Below are 22,236 nucleotides of genomic sequence, written 5' to 3'. Positions count from 1 at the left end.
TTTGTCTTTCCTCTGTGTAAACAGGTCTGCACACTGGATTTCTCTCTAAATCTGAATGTCCTCTCTGGCCATATTGAAGAATGTGCTTACTGTACTGTTTCATTAAACTGCTGTGTTATCAGGTAATTGTTTAAACATAATGCCATAGCACTATCAAAAGGAAAGGTGAACTAATGGCATTTGCAAATGTCAGGGATTATCTTAACACTTTTATTATAGTTTATAAAAAGTAGGTTCAGGGCATTTCTTGGCAATTATTTCTACAGGAATTGGTTATTTAAATAAATTGCTAATTATCTGAAGATGACAGTATTGAAAATGCTCCTAATGAGTTGTTTAATAAGTGTAGCTTGTGGTGGCCACCTACAGGTTGAAAACAGAAAGAACATAGAGACTATGCCTAGTAAATGCTATGGTGTTCTAGTAACACATTTCAAGATATTTAGTTTTTCCTGCTAAATCTTGGAGCTAAAATTTTTCATTATGCTATCTCACAGTGGGTTTTCAAGTTCTTCATAGAGTCTCATTCTTGGTAATTCAAATTTCACTTTGCTTCTATAATTTTATTTTCCCTATCATTCTTATATATAATTATCATTGGTTATAGCTAGCATGATTTTATAATTTATCGTTCCAACTGAGATAATTTTTGAGTGGAAGGGGATGCTATTTATAATTTATCGTGCAATTACAAATAAGTACAACTATAATAAACTGGAACCCTCCTGAGCAAACAGGGCCATATGGTCACTTCAGTTATAGCTATTACTAACTACTCAAGTTCTAATTTAATTCCAATCCAACAATTACTATAATGCTAATTTTCTTGGTTTATCATACTTGGATAATATATCTTTATTAGTCATAAAAATTAGCTCATCTTTCTGAAAATGTATATTTACACATTTAAGTGCAAGAAAAAGTTTTGCACTATGGTCAGATGTACTTGGGTCAAGTATTGGATTCGTACTTCCTAACAGAAAAAACTTGAGTTTGTGATATTTATCCTGATCAAGTCTTAGTTTACACATCTGTAAAAATTAGAGACAAAATACTTAGTGGTGATGTCATTAGAGCAATACAAAAATACCTAGAATTTATGTGGCAATTAGAAACACTCAGAACAAGAATTTCTACTTCATATATTTAAAAAAAAAAAAAAAGTTAAATTTCATTTTAACTGTACTTGAGTCTTTTCTAAGTTAGCTTCATCTTGATGTCTGTTGGGAATCTACAGAGCATGTAAAATTGCTCTTTAATCTACCATGACAAAGTTCACAGTGTCCTTAGATTTTGAATTGGATGAAATCAGCTATTCCCTGTAGTGCAAAAGTCTTTCTGTTGCTTCTTGCCTGTCAATTAGCCACACACATTCAATGGGTAGGGAAGTCCCAATGTAACACAGTTTATAGCTGAATTTACAACAAATCAATAATAAAAACAGGAGTAATAAGACCAATAATGTACACTGAACCATTGGTTCCAGTTTCATAGAAAAATATAGACTAAGACTTTTCTTCCAGGTTACACTTCAAACATTTGAAGACAGTTGTTAAGATTCTTTTCAACAATCATATTCATGCATATCATTCATATGTGTATAAGGGAGAGACATCCTATTAACTCAGGTTTGCTCATCTTTTACTTAAAATAATGGATGCAGAAGCTAATGTGCTCTTTTAGATGTACAGAGGATAAAATCACTGCATGAACCATATACAAAAATTCCACAACACAGATTCTGATAATTAGTTATTAGTATAAAGTCACCTTTAGGAACATTATAAAAATGGTCATTGTTTCATTGCAGAAAGAAGTTATAAATACCTCTTTATCTAAAAAAAATTCAAACAATGTGAAGTATGTACATCAAAGTTTCAAAGTTCTTTTCCTTCAATATTGGATTCACCCCATTTCACAGAGATGATAACTGAACAGTTTAAAACTCAATATTCTACAAATTTACATGCATATATACTTAATGTAATAATCATACCAGGTTTTCTTGCCAGTAAAGGACCATGCCATGCATGTTTTTCTGCTACCCAGTATGAATTCTTATATATTAGAAATACTTGAATGTCAGTTTCAAAGTTTTTCTAGTATGTCATACATGAATGAACTATAATTCATTTAATAGAATAACTTCCCATGATCATTAGGTTGTTTTTACTGTGTTGCTACCAAAAAAAATAATGCTTCAAGGAACATCTTTGCACATGTACTTTGTATCTATGTATTAATGTGACTCCTCAAAATGGAATTTCTGGATGAAAAAGCATATACATTTAGATATTGCAAATAGCATAAAAATATAATAAAGATTTGTTCATAAAATATTCACATTTATAGCAATAGGCTCAAACTATGAATATGGAAACTTTTAAAAGTAATGTAATGACATATTGATTCCAAGAGGATTTCCTGTTCAACCCTTAAGTGTTAAGTATTTACAGAAATATGTTCATAGTTGAATGTTTATTTTTATGATCAATTTTCTCTAGCTTTCATAATAATACTAGCTTACATATATTATGGACTGGGCATGGTGCTGAGTGCTTTCCATGAATGATATCACTTAATACTTCCTGTTAGTATGATGTCATTGGTATTAATGTCCATTTCATGTATAGAGAAGACTGAAATTTTAGAAAGTTAAGGAGCTTGCTCCAAGGCACCCTTGCATAGAGCAACTGAGATGAGACTTGAACCTAATGGTTTAGACTTTAGCACCTGTGCTCTTAGCATTAGACAATACTGACACTGATTTTCATGGGCAAAGACAATGCAAAGATGGGTCCTCTCTGTATTTGCTGCACTGCCAATAATCAAAAATAACCAGAAAGTAGGGACTTTCATGTCAAGGAGACTTGAATTTTTAATACCAGTCCTTCCTCTTAAACTATGTGACATTAGGCAGCTTGAGCTTCTCTTTCTTCATAAACAAAATAGAAGTGACAACATCTGCGTTCATGGAGTTGTAAAGGTTAAATTCCACAGTGCACACGAAGAAGCCTCAGCCTCAGCGTCCGGCTTATGGAAATCACTCCATGAATGAGTGTTCCTGCTCTTTCCTCTAATAGCAGCTGACACTTTGTGAAAGATAAAGGGGCCCCTCTTTGGTGAATATTATTAATTGTATTGCTTTAAAATAAAATACCTGGCAAAGGCTAGGTACAGAGTTTTGAACATGAATTAACTATGTACATATTGAATATGTTATGAAGCAGATAAACATAACTATAAGAATAGGAAGACTCACGAACGATGACATAAAAACTATTAAAATTTAAAAGTTTTTGTGAGGAAAATTTCATCTTTCCACAAAAAATAAACTAACAATAATATAGAAGCAAAAGATTTTGCTTTTCCTTTCTCCCCTGTAGATTTCACATCTCCACACATAATCCTAGATCTTTTTTGTACCCCAGTTTGTAGTTGAATTATGCTAATGTTCTCAGAGGACCTTAATCCATGTGTAAAGTTTTATTTTTAAATATCTGTGCTTCATGTATTTGTCAGTAAATTAACTTCATTAACATTTTTAACTTGTTTTGAAAGCATAAACTTGTTGGTTTATGTGTATTTTATTAAAAAATCAATCTTTAAACTCCTAAATCCTTAAAATTCCTGATTTGCTAATATTTTCTTTCTTCTGGATGATGTTAGAACTATTAACAATTAGACAAAGTTCAATTTCTAATGAATTTGTTATCCACATAATTAATTATATTTTAATTAATGTAAGCAAATTAAAACTACATTTTCTTTTTGTATACACAGTGAGGACAAGTGAGTATTATAACCCAATTTCTGTTTTATTGCCAGCTAGAGCTATTATCAGGGAGTTTATTGTGGACTTAGTTCTAACAATTAATTGTGTAACAGTAGCTGTCCTAGGAGTCAAATGATTAGGGAAAAAACAAACAGAATTAAACTCAATTATTCAAAATTCCAGTTATCCAAAATTAGCATATGTTCCACACTATCTTGGCCATTAAAAATTCCTTTTCTCTTCAAGCATTCAGTCATGCAAAGTAAATCTCTTTCTTCTTTCTCACCAATAAACTTCAGTTCCAATGTTGTCATTAAAATCCTTGTATATTGGCTTAGTGCATGGAGCTTTTGATTCTCAAAAAAAAAAAAAAAAAAAAAAACTTAAATAAATTGACATTTGCCTTTGAGATTTTTAGCTTTGGAGTCAAAATAATCTCATCAACATTATGACACTGCTAAATGACAGCTGTTAGAAAAGGAGCAAGAGCAAGGGACATGCATGATTCTTTGAAGATGTCAGTGGATATAAAGTTCTATAATTATTGGTATTATGTGTTTGTCTCTAACTTAGATATTAGTTTCATTGCCTCACAAAACACACAAGAACATCATAAAAGGCAATGTCCATGTAAACTGAATAAGGAATCCCTCTGAAATCAGTTGTCCCTGAGGGTTACCCATACAGATTATACTAGCAAACTCTTCTACAAATTTTAATATGTGCCCTTGAAATATATTAAATCATTCATTCCTCAAAATAACTCTGTGGTCTTGTTACTACTCATCTCTTTGTTTTGTAGATGTCACAATTGATTACAGTGAAATTCAGAATCTTTCACAAAAAAATCAGACAGCTTATAATTAGTGGACCTAGGATTCCAGCCTCTGCAATAAGCCCCAGTGTCTGATGTAAATAGTTCATCATAAAATGTATTTGTAGAATTTATATTAACTTTATAAAATGTATGACAATAAAACATATTTTACTTTTTCCTAATGGAGAACTTGTACACAGTGTTTAATTGCACTCAAATTGTTTACATTGAAACAATCTACCTAAGATCATGAAAGCTGGTGTTTGGAATATCCCTCCTATGTATATGGATAGGAATAAACTGATTAATCAGAAAATAAAGGTATAAGTGCTTAATAAGTATTTCATTTATAAACATATGGGCAGATAAATGGATAAGTGAAGACTAATTAAGGACTGTATTATGATAAAGTCATGATACATTCACATATGCATATCAGTACATAATTCTATAGCTAATGGTAGCATTTTTCAAATTGCATTTAAGTGACCTTTGAAAAATGATAATGTCATTTTCTTGAGGAAAAAAGTTTCATCAAAATTAGAATAATTTAATTCAAAATCTCTCACTAAAATGATTTTCTAAAACATGAATCAATCCAAAAAAGTTCTGTGCAGTTTATCAAAGAAGATCTATATCTTCAACACGTTGATTTGCATTTTAAGTGTGACTACAAGGAGGGTCTAGATTGATTAGAGGCCAAAAGTTGCAGTTCAGTCCAGTCCATTAGCTACTCGGTGAGGGCCCTTCAGTGCCAATTAAACTTCTTGGCAGAAATGTTGCTATTCGAAGATCTGGTTCTTCTTTTGTTTTCTTGTTTGTTATTTGTTTGAATCCACAATTTGTTTCCAATTCTGGGCATATAAATGGCTTAACTTTTATTTGAGGTTTCCAAACAGTTGAAACAGAATGGTTTGATATAATTGAATCTCCTATCAGGTTCATCTCACCACCCCATGTAAATGAATGCTTAACTTAAGTTGCATGTCACTTCTTAATTCATTGTGGCTTATATGATTGCAGTTTCTTGATTTAGACCTTGTTGTTTCCTTAAGGATGGAGTCTACATTCACATTTCTTAAACCTCTCAAAAAATTGGCTTCTTCCTGGTCTCTGAGCTAAAAATATTCATCAAAGCAATGACATAATTTTAAAAAATTGTTATCTCAATAGTGACTCTGTAAGTCTTTAGGCATTTTTATACCAAAATTTTATTGTTTGTCTTGAATCTATTATTTCTTTATTTCCATCATCTTAAAACTAAAAAGAAATTTCAATATCACAATTTAGAAAGATCCTTTCACATACTTCCAGTTTCCTTCCAGAAACCTTTCTTGGAGAATGAAAGCCATTTATAAACTCTGTTCCCCATAAAAGATGCTGAGAAGAGGTAGAATGCCTGTCATATTTAATCAGTTGAATTATTTTTAAAAAATCAAATGGAGTTTATAATGGAAATAAAACTTACTTTAAAAATTTACTATTGCCCAGCAGCAGAAGGATCTAGTTCTTCATTTTTGGATCACATTTCCTTAGAGAACATAATTGCCCTTAATTTTTTTTTTAAAAAGACACCTCTATTAGTTTGAAAATTTTTTCATGTTCTTTAGGTGGATTAGAAAAGTTTTAGAAAATGAAGAAAAACATGAAATAGAAAATGTCGTATTGACCTAATTGAACATCTTCAAATGCCAGTGAGGATTTGCTGTTTTTTAACACCTGTGTAATAATGTTGCCCTTTAAATGTAACTGGTTAAATTTTCAAAGCTGTGTCCTGGGATTTTGCCATTTGATGTCCATTAATATCAATTGGAATATGCGGCCAAATCCCTGTATACCACTTTGAAATTTTACCCCTTAGTGTTAATGATAGTCTTCTAACAGTGCAGTTAGAAATAAATTATTTATCTGCTTAGTTCAAATTTCCTTTAGTCTCTTGGGTCAACTAAATAAGGGGTGGGGGTTGAATTCCAATTTTTTTTATTGCTTCAAAGTAACATGTATATAAAGAACCCATTAGCTTTGTATGTATTGAGCATGTCAGTTATATTATGCAGAGATAGCTGTATATTTAACTGAGGTTTTAAGTCATAGATTTCCGTAAAATGCTTTTAAAACTTTTATCTTCATTTAGATTTCTTTTTAATAGAGCTGGATGTATGTATCTATAAATATGCATCTGTTTTCTTACCATAAATTCTGTCTGTTAGACTCTTACATGGTTCAAACACAAAGACTAAAAAGAAATAATTGATAAATATTATGATATAGAAATATAATCTTAATGTCAAATTTCTAATTTACCTTAACTTAATATTATGTGTATGCTCAATGTCTATTATGAAATTTTAAAATGTCAGCATTGAATCTTTTGACTAAAAATACTAATAAATAGAGGAATTTTTTTAACGTTTGGCCCAACAAGCAGACATTTCCATATTTGCTCTTGGTGTTAAGCACAAAATCATCAGTTACGCATGAGTTTAGTTCTATCTGAAATTTAATTGATATAAGCAGGACAAAAAGAAAGCTTGATTTTTTTAAAAGAACTTATTGTCTTAGAGTACATTTAGATCCATAGCAAAAACTGAAAGGCAGATATTTCCTATATACCAGCTGCCTCCGTATATTGGTAACCTCTCTCATTATCAATATCCTTCACTGAAGTGATATATTTGTTACAATTGATAAACTTACACTGATACATCATTATTACCCAAAGTCCACAGTGTACATCAGGGTTAACTCCTGCATTGTGTGTTTTATGAATTTGGATAAATATATGACAACCTGCATCCATCATTATAGTATCACACATACAGTATTTTCATTGTCCTAAAAGTCCTCTTTGCTGGGCCCACTCATCTCTTTCTCCCTTTACTTCTTCCCCAACTACTCATCTTTTTACTGTCCCCATGGTTTTGCCTTGTCCTGAATATCATATTGCAGTCAGGAACATACAGTATATAGCCTTTTCAGATAGAAAGCCACAGATTCCAAGGAAAATGCCATGTTCTTCCTTGAAGTGAGCACTATGGTAAATACACATTGGCAATGCTGATGATTCTACTTGTGGCAACAGAGGTGATGACAGAGTACAATATGCTGTTGAAACAGTTGATGTTTGGTTGTTTTTGAGCCCTGGTTTCAGGCAATGTCAAATTCTTGCACAAATAGAATTATCTTTAGTTCAGAAAATGACCTTAAAGGACTGTTGACTTTTGAGTGAACACCAGGAATATCCAAATGTGTTCCTGTGTTTCATAAGCATTAATGTTCTTCAGGATATTTAATACTTGAAGGCCAAAATAGCTTCTGTACAGTATATTCATGTTTGAAATGACCACAAGGTATTCTGTCCATTCAATCAATATTCATGACTGTCAGGGAACAATAAACTGGTAATGTCTGGCTAATGAAAAATAAATCTATATGCAGATGTATGAAGACACATGCACTCTAACTACAGGATTCCAATAAATTCTCCTTAATTTGGTTAAAACTTTCTAATATGTGAAAAATTACATTAGGCTCCCTCTGTTTCTTCAAAGTATTTGAAATACATGTACAAAACAATATGGAATCCGCAAGTTTGTCAGCACCTTGCTTGTTTTACACTATCTATATTCACACCAGCTGCTTTATACTTTGCAGAAACATAACAGAGTTGTATGTCTATTTTTGTACTGTATGTGATTGGTTTTGTTTTTCAGAACCTGCTGTTCCTTGTTCTTTTTGAAACAGATGCTTGAACATTCCATACAATCTTTACACATTGCTGTATATCAAATTGTAATTTGCATGTATTTTATGCAAGAGTTCTAGGGTTGATATATCCACTTCATAACTTGTCTGCATTCAGTAATAGCATCAAATTCCTTACATACACATGCATTGACAAATTAGCATGCTTTGAAGCATAATGTTTATATATTATGTGTGTATATATCTTAAACAGAGATGAAGAAATGTGAAATTTACCCAATACGATATTGCCTTTACATATGATAACTGAAAGGCAACAGGCTCCAATGGTCAATGTGCTAACAGTCGATGATGCTCATTTTTTGTAGGGACAGCGATCAGACCTATTGCTTTGAGAGCTGTGACCTCCATTGCTCGTGCTTTGCCTGGATTTCCAATTCTGGCCACTGGTGGGATTGATTCAGCTGAAAGTGGTCTTCAGTTCCTCCACAGTGGTGCTTCAGTCCTACAGGTACTATTCATGTTTGTTCTCTAACAAAGCTCTGGTGTGGGATTTAAGTGGCAGCACTCAATGAGTTGCTCTTGTGAGTAGAGAACAAACCCAAGGTTCATTTCCTGTCCTATTGAATAGGGCTTACAAATGCTCCATGTTTATCTAATATATTCTTTTATCCATCTGTCTCTAAAATAAACGAGACCAGATACCAAATGCTTACTGTACTACTCGATTAAAAAAAAATACATGAAAGAAGAATCTGTGTAAAATAAAATCTTCAGTGAAAAAATAAAATGAAATCAAGGATAAGCCTAATATGTGATCTATGCTACAAGATACTGGAGGGATTACCAAATTGGACACTGGACTTTTTGGTACACAGAGAAGAAATTATTTGTCTCACAACTTTCAAAATGTAAAATTAGTGGATAGTTCTGCTTTTTATGATGGGAAACTGGGGAACTCTACCCTTATCTTCACAAAGAGATGTTTTGAGATGTGGTGAATTGTACTTTTTGTAGTACTGCTACAAATAATACAAATTAGGCAGCTTTTCATTATTGATACATTAGTTTTTTTGTAATGTTGCTCAAAATAGGCCTAGAAGCATTGGCATATTTTAACATAAGATTTTTCTGAAGGGCCAGATATTCATGTTTTGAAGTCTGACTTGATCCAAATAAAAATTATTTAATACTAGACCATTATCTCTCAAATAAAACTCTATTAATATGATTTCTCACTACTAGTATTAATGATAATTGAAATCAAAGTTTAACATCACTTTCTCACAACAAAGAAAGGTGGAGTGCAAATATCTTGTACTGCTAATTTGACAATCAAAATTAACATTGTCTTATGAAATATATAACTTAAGGTAGAAATTATATGTATCAAAATGAAGATAGACTTCTGCTTCCAAAAAGGTAGAGTAGATCTACTTTTCGGTATACACCCTCTCCTCATCCAATGGAAAACAAGTGTGTGAAAGATGGAGAGAAAGAAGGCAAACTAGCTAGGGACCTCAAAACCCAAGGAATGAAACATTGATGAGTGTTGTGACTTGATTGTTGTTTCCTCATATATGCCACACTTGGTGCCAATGAAGGCCAGCAAACCAGGAACAAAAGAAATGTAGATGAAAAGCCCACTCTTTACAGCCACAGAACCAGGAAAGGAGCAGTGTAGCAAAGGAGATGAGTTTTGGATAATAACTGCTCTACTTTAGTAAAAAATCACATATAAAAACTACATCCCCATACTCATTTGTATAAAGGACAAGTAGGGATCCTTGTACAGGTATCTCCATCCACTCTAGACAGACCCACACCTCCACTGGCAATAATGAGCTTCTGCATGTGGGAAGTCTGAACTCCCATCCCCACCTGAGGTAATGAGGTGTCCTTCATCCTGTACCTCGGGGTGATATAGAGAATGTCTCCTGGATAGTCAGGACTTCCATTACCACCTTGAGGTAATAAGATTACTGTCCTTTTCTCTTCCTTTATGGTGTCACTGAAAACCAACAACACATTTCTGCCCTTCCCAGCCAAGAAGATATTAGTTAAGAATTACTATGGAGCCAGAACTTTCATTCTCTCTTGGTCATAGGTAGCATGGATCCATGCCTATTGGCTATCAAAGAACATCATATAGGGACTCTGGCTACTATATGGCAGTAAAAAGACACTCCTTTTCCCCTGTCAGTATGGTATCAAAGAAGGCCAGCGGGGGGTGGGGGGGAGTTTAAATAAGAACAGGAGAGTCTTAATACCTAAAATAACAAGATTTCAATGGAAAGTCAATCATTCTACATAGGTCCATGAAGATCTCAGGGTGCATGATAAAAGGTCAATTGATAGATACAGGCACCAAGATAATAGAGATGGTAGAATCATCTTGCAAAAATTTAAAGTTGTTATGGTAAAATTGCTTTAACAGGCAATAGAAAACATGCTTTAAACAAATGAAAAACAAAATAAGAAAAGAAATTCCCAAGAAAGAAAATATATTAGAATTAAATGAAAATTTATACTTTTCATTAGAATCAAATAAAAATTTTAGGATTCAGAATATCCAATAATTGAAAAATAAAATTGTACTCAACAGCAGAATAGAGAGAACAGAAGAAAGAATTAGTGAACTAGAAAATAGAACAATGGAAATTATCCAATATGAATACCAGAAAATTAACTGAATAGAGCCTGAGGGAACTATGAAACTATAACAAATCTAACATTTGGTTATCAGAGTCACAGAGGAGATGGGAAAGAAAAATAGAGATGAAAAAGAAATGGTGACTGAAAACTTTCTCATTTTTTAAAAATGATCTAAAACTACAGATTCTAGAAGCCAAGGGAACCCCAAACAGATAAGCCCAAATAAATCTATATGAAAATACATCAAAATCAAACCTCTTCAAACTAAAGACAAAGAAAGAGACTTGGAAGCAATAAAAGACAGAGATTTAAGACATAGGTTTAAAAGTACCCAGAACTCACCTGCTACTCTATGAGGTAGAATGAACACACCAGAATATACCTTCTTTTTGTGTTGGGTAACTGTAAGAGAATGCTGAAATTGAATAGTAGACAAAGACTTGAAGAGACCATGTGTTTAGGTTCGGATTTTTAATGTCCTTAAAAGGTTCATGTGTTGAAGGTTTGGTCATTAGAGCAACATTGTTCAGAGGTGGGGCTCTTAGAAAATAATCGGATCATTGATCCAATGACCTCACCAATAGCTTAATCCACTTATGAATTAATTTGATGGAATTATTGGGAGATGGTGGTAGCTGTAGAAAGTGGGACATGGGTTGAAGGACATATGTAGTGGGGGTGTGCCCTGCTTCCTTCTCTCTCTCTCAGCTTTGTGGCTGTTATGAGGTGAATAGCTTTTTTATGCCATGCCCTTCCACCATGAGGTTTCTGCCTTGGCATCAGTTTGCCAGCTCTGAAGCTCTAAACATAATAAACATTTTCTCCTAAGTTGTTTTTCTTAGGCATTTTGTTCAGAGATAAAAAGCTAACTAACACATGTGGAGAGTTGGATAGTGGAATAGAGAGTAAAACAGAAGAGCCCAGCACTAGAAGCACAGGAAGGGAGTGCCCCTTCTGTGAGATAGATGTAAGAGAGGGAGTGTTCCAGTGAGCACCACTGGTGGGATTCAGTTTTCAACAGAAAAGTAGTCTAAACAGACAATAGACCTGAGATTTGCATAGTGAACTAACTTTGGAGAAGTCCTCTGCCCTTGCCTGCATATTCTCTTGGTGATGTGACTGGAAGCTATCCTGAGAAGGGTCTGAACTTTCAGAACTTACTGCTCTGGAAGTCAAAGACCCCTGAGTTTACCTGTCTCTGAGACCTCAGGGCAATAACTCTGCACAGACTCAGTAGGAAAGAGACTCAAGGGTCAGTTCAACCTTGTGGGAGAAAATCTGACAGCACCTTGCTGAGAATTCTATGCAATGAGAGATCAGACTGAAGCACACAAAGGAATGCAAATCACTTCCCTTTAGAATCAGTGATTCAGTAGACCAGAATCAGAGTCCAGGGCAGCGAGCAGTCACATATGGGAGAGCCACATATAACAACCTGGAAGAGCCAAGGAGGAGAACACCAGGATCATAGATAGCAGAATGCACAGAACTTGAAGCTATACCCTACCAGCAAGATCTATGGAACTACATACCTTTTCTCTACCCTTTGTGGTATACCTGGTCACACTGCAGAGTCAGTATTACCTCTGCCCTCTAAGTACACAGCACATGGAGAAGAATGGAGAGAATTTTGGGGGAGTTCTGCATTCTGCCTAGATCATTGACATACTGTGTCACCAGTATCTATACTGATTTCAGAAGGCACAACTCAAACAGCTCCAGAAAAAGTCTTTATTTGGGGAACTCTGCATGCTATACTGGATACCCAGGTACAGGTGGCATTTGAAAATACCAAATAGATATGACCAGAAAAGAACATTTATACAACATTTATATCTATGTCCTAAAAGAATAGGACATAGAATTTTAAAAGCTACAAGAGAAAATTGCCAAGTAATAATTAAAAGCAAATCCTACAACAGATTTTTTCAGAAGAGATTTTAAAGGACACGAGGGTATGGAATGATGTATTTGAATCCTGAAAGAAAAGACCTACCCTTATCACCACATCCAGCAAGCTTATCCTTCAGAATCAAAGATGAAATAAAGACTTTTCAAGACACTCATGAACTAAAAGAATTCATTACCACTAGACTGGTACTAAACCTAGAGAAGCAATAAAGATTAACTCAATTGTTCGAGCACAGGAAAGAATAAATATCACTAGAAAAGTAGACATGCAAGCGATAAATAGGAAAGAATCATTATCAATATGGTAAACCATCAAATGTCTAAGATGTATAAGACAGGAATGAACATAGACTCTTCAAAAGAACCAGAAGAAAATCAACCTAATGAAAGGGACAATTACACACTTTTCATCAATGGTATTGAATGTAAATTATCTTAATTCTTTAATTAAAAGATACACACTAGCTGATTGGATTAAAAAACAAGACACAACAATATGGTACATGCAAGAAACTCATCTCATCTACAAAGACAAACACAAGTTGAAAGTAAAAGTCTGGAAAATGACATTCCAGTCAAATGGAATCTATAAGCTACACTTGTATAGAACAAAACAGACTTTAAACCAAAATAAGTTTAAAAAGAAAAAGAAGGTCACTATATATTCATGAAGGTAATAAGTCATTGAGAAAATATAATGATTAAAAATATATATGGACTGAACATTGGAGCACCCAACTTTAAAAAATGAATATTACTAGATCTAAGGGAAAGATAGATTCCAAAACAAAAATAGTGGGTGACTTCAGTACCCACCATCACAAACAGACAGATCATTCAGACAAATAAAAATCAATAGCAACATAAGAGTTGAATTGTACCATAGACAAATGAACATAACAGATATCTATAAAATACCTTTGTAATACAAATTCCATCCAAGAAGTGCAAAATACACACTTTTTCATAAGCACATGGTACTTTTTCAAAATGGGTCATATATTTGACCATAAAATGTATTAATAAATTCAAATAAATTTTTCCATGTTATCAAGGAACAATGGAATGAAAATAGAAATCAACAATAAGAGAAACTATAGACGTTATATAGACATTTATAAAGACTGAGCAATACACTATTGAACAAACAATGAGTCACTGAAGAAGTTTTATTTGAGATTCAAATAAAAATGAAACACAATATGCCAGAACACATGGGATACAATAAAAGCAGTAATAAGAGGGAATTTTGTAACAATGAATACCTACATCAAAAAAAAGAGAGATATCAAATAAATAAAGACAGATCTCAAGGTCTTAAAAAAAAAAGCAAGATCTAACCAAACCCCATATCATTAGAAGGAAATAAATTATAAAGATCAGAGCAGAAATAGATAAAATAGAGATGAAAAGAACAATGCAACTGATCAATTAAAGTACTCATACTTTAAAAACACAAACAAAATTGACAAAGTTTTATCTGAACAAACCAAAAGAAAGAGGACCCAAATAAATAAAAGTAGAGATGAAGGAGATGTTACAACAGATACCACTGAAATTCAAATGATCATTAGCGAATATTTTGAAAAGTTAAATGCTAATAAATTGGAAAATCTAGAAGAAACAAACAAACAAAAAAAACCTAAACACATATGACTGACCAAAATTTAAGCAAGAGGATATTAAATACTTGAATAGGTCAACAACAAATAATGAGATTCAAGAAGAAATAAAGTCTCCCAACAAAAAAACCCAGGAATGAATAGATGCACTGCTTAATTTAACCAGATATTTAAAGAAATGATATAAATACTTCTATAACTATTTTATGAAATAGAATTCATTCAACAAAGCCTGTGTTTCCCTGCTTCCAAAACATGATGAGGACACAATAACAACAACAGCAAAGGAAAATAAAGACCAATATTCCTGATGAATGTAAGTGCAAAAATTCTGAATAAAATACTTGAGAATTGAATTCAGCAGTTCAGTCAAAAGTTCACACACCTTGATTAAATTGGTTTCATGCCAAGGATGCAAGAATGGTTCAATATATGCAAATCAATGAACATATTATAACACATAAAGAGAATTAAGGATAAAAATCACATGATCATCTCAATAGGTACAAAACCAAAATCTATGATAAAATTCAACATCAATCCATGATAAAATTCTGAATAAATTAGGTATGGAAGGAAAGCTATATATGACAATCTCAAGGTCAACATCATACTGAATGGGGAAAAACTGGAAGTATTTCCTCTAATATCGACAATGAGAGAAGTGTGATCACTTTCACAACTCTTATTCTATAGTTTAGCACTAGAAATTTTAGCTAGAGAAGTAAAGCAAGAGATACAAATACAAGGGATATAGATAGTAAGGAGGAAATCAAACTATCCATGTTTGCTGTTGATATGAGTCTACAATCAGAAAATCCTAAAGACTTGTTCAAAAGACTCTTAGATCTAATAAACAGATTCTGCAAAGTATCATCATACCTAATCAACATACCATAGTCAGTAGCTTTTCTGTGCACCAATAATGAATGCACTAAGGAAGAAATCAGGAAAGCAATCCCAAACACAATAGCCTAAAAAACAAAATCTAGGAATAAAACTAAGGAGGTGAAAGACTTTTACAATGAAAATTATAAAACATCAAAGAAAGAAATGGAAGAAGTGGAAGAAGACTCTGAAATATGTAAAGACCTCCCATGTTCTTGGGTTGGGAGAACTACTGTTGCTAAAGTGATCACTTTACCCAAAGAGATCTATAGATTCAAAGTAATTCTCATTAAAAAACCAATGTCATTTTTCACAGAAGTAGAAAAAGAAATCCTAAAATTTATATGGAGACATACAAATTTGGAATAGCCAAAGCAGTCCTGAATAAAAAGAGCAATGTTGGAGGCAACACAATACCAGATTTCAAAACATACTACACAGCCATAGCAACAAAAATTACAGTATTGGTATAAAAACAGACATGTAGATCAATGAAACAGAATATAGGACCCATATATAAACTCACACATCTTCATGCAACTAAGGATTGACCAACAAAGGTGTCAAAAACACATCAGAAAAGACAGCCTTTTTAACAAATGGTGCTTGGAAGATGCAAAAGCCACAAGTGGAAGATTGAAACTACAACCCTACCTCTTACCCTGTACAAAACTCAACTCTAAATGGACCAATGACCTTAATGTAAGATCTGAAACATTAAAATTACTAGAAGAAAAGTAGGGGAAACATTCCAAGACTTTGGTACAGGCAGTGATTTTGCAAATAGAAATCCAGTAGCTCAGGAAGTAAAAGCAAGAAATGACTAATGAGATTACATCAAATTAAAAGCTTCTGCACAACAAAGGCAAAGGAAACATTCAATAGAATAAAGAAATGGTCTTCAGAATGGGAGAAAATCTTTGCTAGCTATTCCTTATACACTGTTTTGGGGGATGTAAATTAGTACAGTTGCTATGGAAAACTATATGGAGGCTTCTCAGAACACTAAAAATAGAACTATGAAATAAACCAGCTATTCCACTTCTTAGTATATATCAAAAACATGAAATAAGTATATAAAATACCTGCATACCCATGTTCATTACAGCACTAGTCACAATAGTTTAGATATGGAATCAGCCCAGGTATCCATTAGTAGGTGAATGGATAAAGAAAATAGGTTATGCCTACACAATGAAACATTATTCAATACTATAGAAGAATTCAAGGCTCCCATTTGCAGGAAAATGGACATCATGTTATGCAAAATAAGCCAGGCAAAAAAAAATATCACATTTTTTCTCTCATATGTGGAAACTGAAAAATAAAAAAGAAGAAAAGAGAGAAAGAAAATAAGAAAGACATATTACCTAAAGGTAGAAGACGGTCTATCAGGGAAGGGGAAGAGAACTGAGAGTAGCAGGGAGAGAGGGAAGGGCAAGACTGGGTGAAAGGAAAGGTAGATAAAGTCAAGGCATGATATATAAATGTTGTAGTGAAATCCATTGATTTATAGAGTTATATGTTAATAATTTAAAAGGTAGCAAGAGAGAAATGATGCCTTATCTGTAGCAAGTACAAAATTCTATTAACAGTGGATTCTTTTCATCAGAAACCTTGGAGTTCAGAAGGAAATAGGGAAATATTTTTCAATTGCTGAAAGAAAAAAAATCTATCAGCCCAGTATCCCTGTTCTTCAGGTATAAAGAAGAAGTCAAGACCTTCTCAACTGAAGAAAAACTGAGGACTTATTGCCAGGAGACCTGAAGGAAAAGAAGGGCTAATGGTACTTCCTTAAGAAGAAAGGAAATGATAAAAGAAGGCACTTTTAGGACATCAGGAAAGAAGAAAGCGTATGGAGCAGTTTCTTCAAATAGAATCTGGAAGATAACAGACATCAAGTCTTGAATATGATCTGAATTTATTTACCTGAACACAAAGAAATGCCTGGATAGGAAGATACAGATGGGTTATGAATGAATTTCAGAATGGACTCATGCCCCTTGCCAGATATATTCTCTATTATGTCACACACCAGAGTGAAGGTTGTCCACTGTCTGCCACATACTGATCCTACTGCCACAACATATGGTACTTCTACAACCTACCAGAGGAAAATAGTTCTATATTTTTTTCCTTATTGTATTGACATTAACTGAGGCTTGGAGGATGAAAGTGGTATAGAGAACATCCCCCATGACTAGTATTAGAGCCAGAACTCAGATCCAGGGCTTTTAAGCTGCCTGGTCACACTGCCTGTCCCACCTCACAGGACCTGTAAGATGGAAATTTCAATAGTAGTCTTCCATTTTTTACTCAAATCCTGCGTGTGCAGGCTACGACTTACTGCTTAAGTATCAGGATTAAAGAAAGAAAGGAAATGTGAAAATTCAGAAAATAAACCAATGTCATGTGCCTGAATGTAGGGATGTGCTCAGTGTGTGGACTTCAGCATGCAGACATATGTAGAATATTATAAGTACTCTTAAAAATGCATGGTGAAATAATTATTTAAATTTCAGCTTCTGCTTAGGTTCAAGAGGGGAGAATCAGAGAAACAATGAGACTATCTTAGGAAAATGAAGCCTATTGTATCCAATACATGAATGGACTCTGGGACTGGAACACAAGAGCCATGGGGCAGTTCAGGAGAAGGTACATTTTGTTGGGGGCTGTGCCATGTTGGTGGCGCCGGGATGGCGCCTGATCACATTGGCAGCGAGGAGGTTAATTGACATAAGCACACTCAGGTGATTTTCTCGTCCACGTGCACAATGTATGCGCATGTGTTCTCAAGCACTAATTGCCTGCTCAGAGCGTCTTGCCTAATCTTTGCGTAAGAGGCGTGGCCCTGCTCTCCACGTCCTGGAGGTGATATAAGCGTAGGCGGAGCGAGACAGAGGCACAGCAGCCATTAGAAGAAAAGCAGGAGAAGAAGGACACACGCGGGACAGCAGCCAGAGGGAAAAACACGCTACAGCAGCGAGTAGGGGCAGCGGCCGAAGGCAGATCGCAGGACGGAGAACTGAGACGCATCACTAGGGCACCTTGGGTGGACGTACCCTTAGTTCACAGGATGCAGGACTTAAAGGTGTAGCAAGCCTCTTCCTCTAAGCTCTAAGCAAAGCCCGTCTGTTTCAAAGTTTCTCTCTTAAGCAAAGTCTTTCTCTCTGATAAGCAAAGTCTCTCTCTCTCTCCTCTCAAAGCAAGTAAACCTCATTTCCTCTATCCTCTATAAATAAGCAAGAAAGCAGTGCACCAAAGAGAAAGATAGAAGTGCCTCAGTTTCCACTCCACCACCCATAAGACCCGTGCAAGTTGTTGCTGCAGGCGGTGACAAATATCCATGGATTTTGGAACCACAAAGAGCCAGCGACACATTTGACTGTCACTCTTTCGTGGGACCTGTGATTTCTCCTCAAAAGAATCTGAATTTCTGTCCATTCTTTTCCTCTCCATGTCTTCCTCCTTGTTTTTTTCTTCTCTGAGCTTTTGACCAGCACATGGTTGTTGTGACCCTGGGGCCTGCCCATGTGGTGCTCTTTGGGCTCCAGTTTCTACATTAGATGCCTGACTAGCATAATATCTGCTGGTTCAAATTTCCAAGAGAGGAAATTTATTTGACTCAATTTTATCTTTTCTCTAGGCTCCACCTAAGCCATTGCTCGCCCCATGTATTAACTGCTTGAATGCAGCAGAAACATGCTCAGTATTTGTGGAATGAATTTAAGTTAATGTGCTTGAGGTTTGTTTTTGTTTTTTCATTCTTTTTTAAATTTTAACCAAAATTGTGAAGAGGAGGGGGTAAAAGATTTCACATGCTATAAAAACTCATTGTCTCTTCTGCTTTGGTTCTAAATGATACAGAAACTATCCAGCATTGCGGAATATTGGTTCCCAAATGGTTTTGTTAAAAATATTATTTTCCACACTTAGGGTTTTACTGGTTTAAAATTGCAGATTGTTTTCAGTCCTACCATTAGCTTGAGTCAGATTTTTATTCAACCAGAAAAAATTTTTAACCAACTTTAGCTAATGTATGAATAAAAATCAGTATTAGGATGTGCTTTGGATGGTCATGAGTTAAAAACACTTGAATTTATCGTTTTGCCCTGGCCTTTCAACAGGGTGGAGAATGTGTAATATTTTCTATCCCTCTCTCATTGTAACTGAATTTCACCCTGCTCCACTCCCTAATCCTGGGTTAATATAACCTTTCATTTTCTACACTTCTGGGCTGCTGAATATTATTAGAGAAATTCAAGTAATTCTGCCAATTGGATTTACTCCAAATTCACAGTGTTTAATGTTAGCTGGGCCTTGGGTCCTAGTCAGAATCTCTTTTAATTCATTCTTTTTGTTTTGTTTTGTTTTAATTTTACTTCCCATCAAATTCCCTCTAGCAGTTAGTTCACATCTTTTTCATTCACCTAAAAGACCTAACCTCTCCATAATTGCCCACCCATTTCTCTGATATCCTCTCTTCACTGGTTCTTGTTACCCAACTCAGTGCCTTTCTCCAGTTCTATTCTGCAGATCTTCCTTCATAATCATTTTTACTCAGAAGTGAAGCATGGGAATGAATTCTTTACAAACTATGTGAGTAAACAAATGTATGTATTAAAATATCTGGATATTGGTGCCTATACTCTGCAGTAATAGCCGGGTGCATGTAATCCCAGTGGTTCCAGAGGCTGAGGCAGAGGATCAAGAGTTCAAAGCCAACCTCAGCAACTAGTGAGGTGCTAAGCAACTCAGTGAGACCCTGTCTCTAAGTAAAATACAAAATAGGAGACTGGGGATGTGGCTCAGTTGTCAAGTCCCCTGCGTTCAATCCCTCTGCTCCCCCCAAAAAAGAAAGAAATTGAAGTAACGGGTACATAAATAGTGATATAGGTAAATATGTTCATTCTTTTTTCCCTCATACACTACCTATCATATACATGGACCAGGGAAGTGGGTGAATTCACTACCAATATAAAGATTTAAACTTAAAATGGTAATTTAAATTCAGTTTTTAATGAATCTATATGTTTGAAATTTAAACCAATTTTATAAAAAACTAGTTACATTTAAAAACTTAAAAGCTAAATTTTTAACCACTTGGATAAATGTGATAGAACATGCCTTTCTTATTAATCAATATGCATCAACAGAATCATCCCTTCACTCAACTTATTCAATATTTATTTTATTCCCATTATATGCATAGAACTGTTGTAGGAATTTAGAATACTTTTGTGAATAAAACAGACAATATCCAATATCTCATGGGCATTATACATTCTAGTGAGGGTAGACATATATGATAAATATGAAACGTAAGTATATCAACTGGTATGTAAGAAGATGATATATACTATGAAAAAATAGGTTTCATTGAGTAGATAATATTTGTATTAAAAAAAATTGAAGCTAGTGAATCCAGGAAAATTGTCATTGAAGAAAATTTAGCTTTTTATATCACTTGCTAAAATTTTTGCTAATTGAAAATACTTAAATATAAAATTTCAATGTAAAAATCAAAATATTATAGAATATCTTGCATTTTATAAACTGAAAATCCTTTGTTTTTCTTATTGCATCATAATTGATAATATTTTTTAGTTCCCATCATTTTTAGGAATGTATCCTTTCTTGATGGCACTGTTTATTTCCATTATCTTATTCAATAGGTTCTTTGACAATGATGTCAGCATTTCAGTGGTAAAACATCCAATAATCTTACCTTAAAAATGCTTTTGTCAATGTTTTTTCTGCTTCTATGAGATATGCTACTCATGAGTTTTGATGGGGATTGCATTGAATTTGTACATCTCTTTGGATAGTATGGATAACTATATATGTGTGTGTATATATATACACAAGATATCTTTCCATTCATTTGTGTATTTTTCTATTTCTTTCATCCATAGTTTATAGTTTTCAGGATAAAAAATTTTTACCTCCTTACTTAAATTTACTCTTAATTTTTATGTCAAAAATTCTAATGAGAGGGAGAGATAATATGACAGAGAGCCAGCACCCAGATAGAACAGGTTCCTGCTCAGAAGGTGTGAGACACCTGAGAAAATGAGAAGTCTGAAATAATCAGTAAAAGATTAGAGACAAAGCCAAAAGTTAGATTTAAGAAGTGGAGCACCTGATAAGTCTTCCAGTCTTCACAGGAACTGGAACTCAACAACTGAAAAAGGCCCCAATTCTTTCATTAAGGGGAAGTACATCAAAGGCAGGGATAAGGTTTTAGTGGGAGGAGGTTTATCTCCGTGCTTGTTTCCCGGTGTTGCAGGGATCTTGCAGTAAACAGGCTGATTGGTGCTTGGCATGTTACACCCATCTCAGTAAGGCTATGCAGTGAGCTTAAGACAGGATGCCACTTCAATCAGGTATTCTCCAACCAGTGTGTTCTGAGTGGGAGTTCCTAAGACCAGGTTTCCCTGCTTAATGGACCCAACATTGCTTGGTTCATACATATGGTTCATAGGTGGCTTTCATCAATAATATACTATAAGAGGAAATATGAGTGTATTGGTTGATGTTTAAGATGATGATAATGCCATGAGGAGAAAAGAAAGGCTTCTATGAGTAGATAAGATTTTTATAATAATTGAAAGCAATGAATACAGGGAAATTGTTATTGAATAAATCCTAGCCTATAGTTTTGATTCCTTATAATTTTGTAATTAAGAATTCAAATAAATTATAAAATTCTCAAAACAGTAAAGAACAATGGCAGAATTAAAGAAGGTTGCTTTTGCAATTTATTTTTCTGTTAGTTGTGAGTATATAGAAACATTGATTTTTATATTTTGATATTATATCCTTCATCTATACTGAATTTTTGGTTTTTTTGGTGGAGTATT

At 34.0% G+C, this 22,236-nt stretch overlaps 1 protein-coding gene across 3 annotated transcripts in view; it reads left to right on the top strand.

The window, feature by feature from the left end:
• The window catches only part of DPYD (dihydropyrimidine dehydrogenase), an 845,662-nt gene that overhangs the window by 680,640 nt on the left and 142,786 nt on the right, over positions 1–22,236 (top strand). For all 3 annotated transcript variants that reach the window (XM_079105431.1, XM_079105432.1, XM_079105430.1), the window contains one exon: positions 8,666–8,808. In XM_079105431.1, coding sequence (XP_078961557.1) covers positions 8,666–8,808 — 143 coding nt within the window. The remainder of the gene's footprint in view (positions 1–8,665; positions 8,809–22,236) is intronic.

The sequence above is a fragment of the Sciurus vulgaris genome (genome assembly GCF_902686455.1).
Source record: "Sciurus vulgaris genome assembly, chromosome: 1".
Classification (NCBI taxonomy): Eukaryota; Metazoa; Chordata; class Mammalia; order Rodentia; family Sciuridae; genus Sciurus; species Sciurus vulgaris.
The sequence above is the reverse complement of the archived record's forward strand: the minus strand, read 5'-3'. Positions and strand labels throughout refer to the sequence as shown.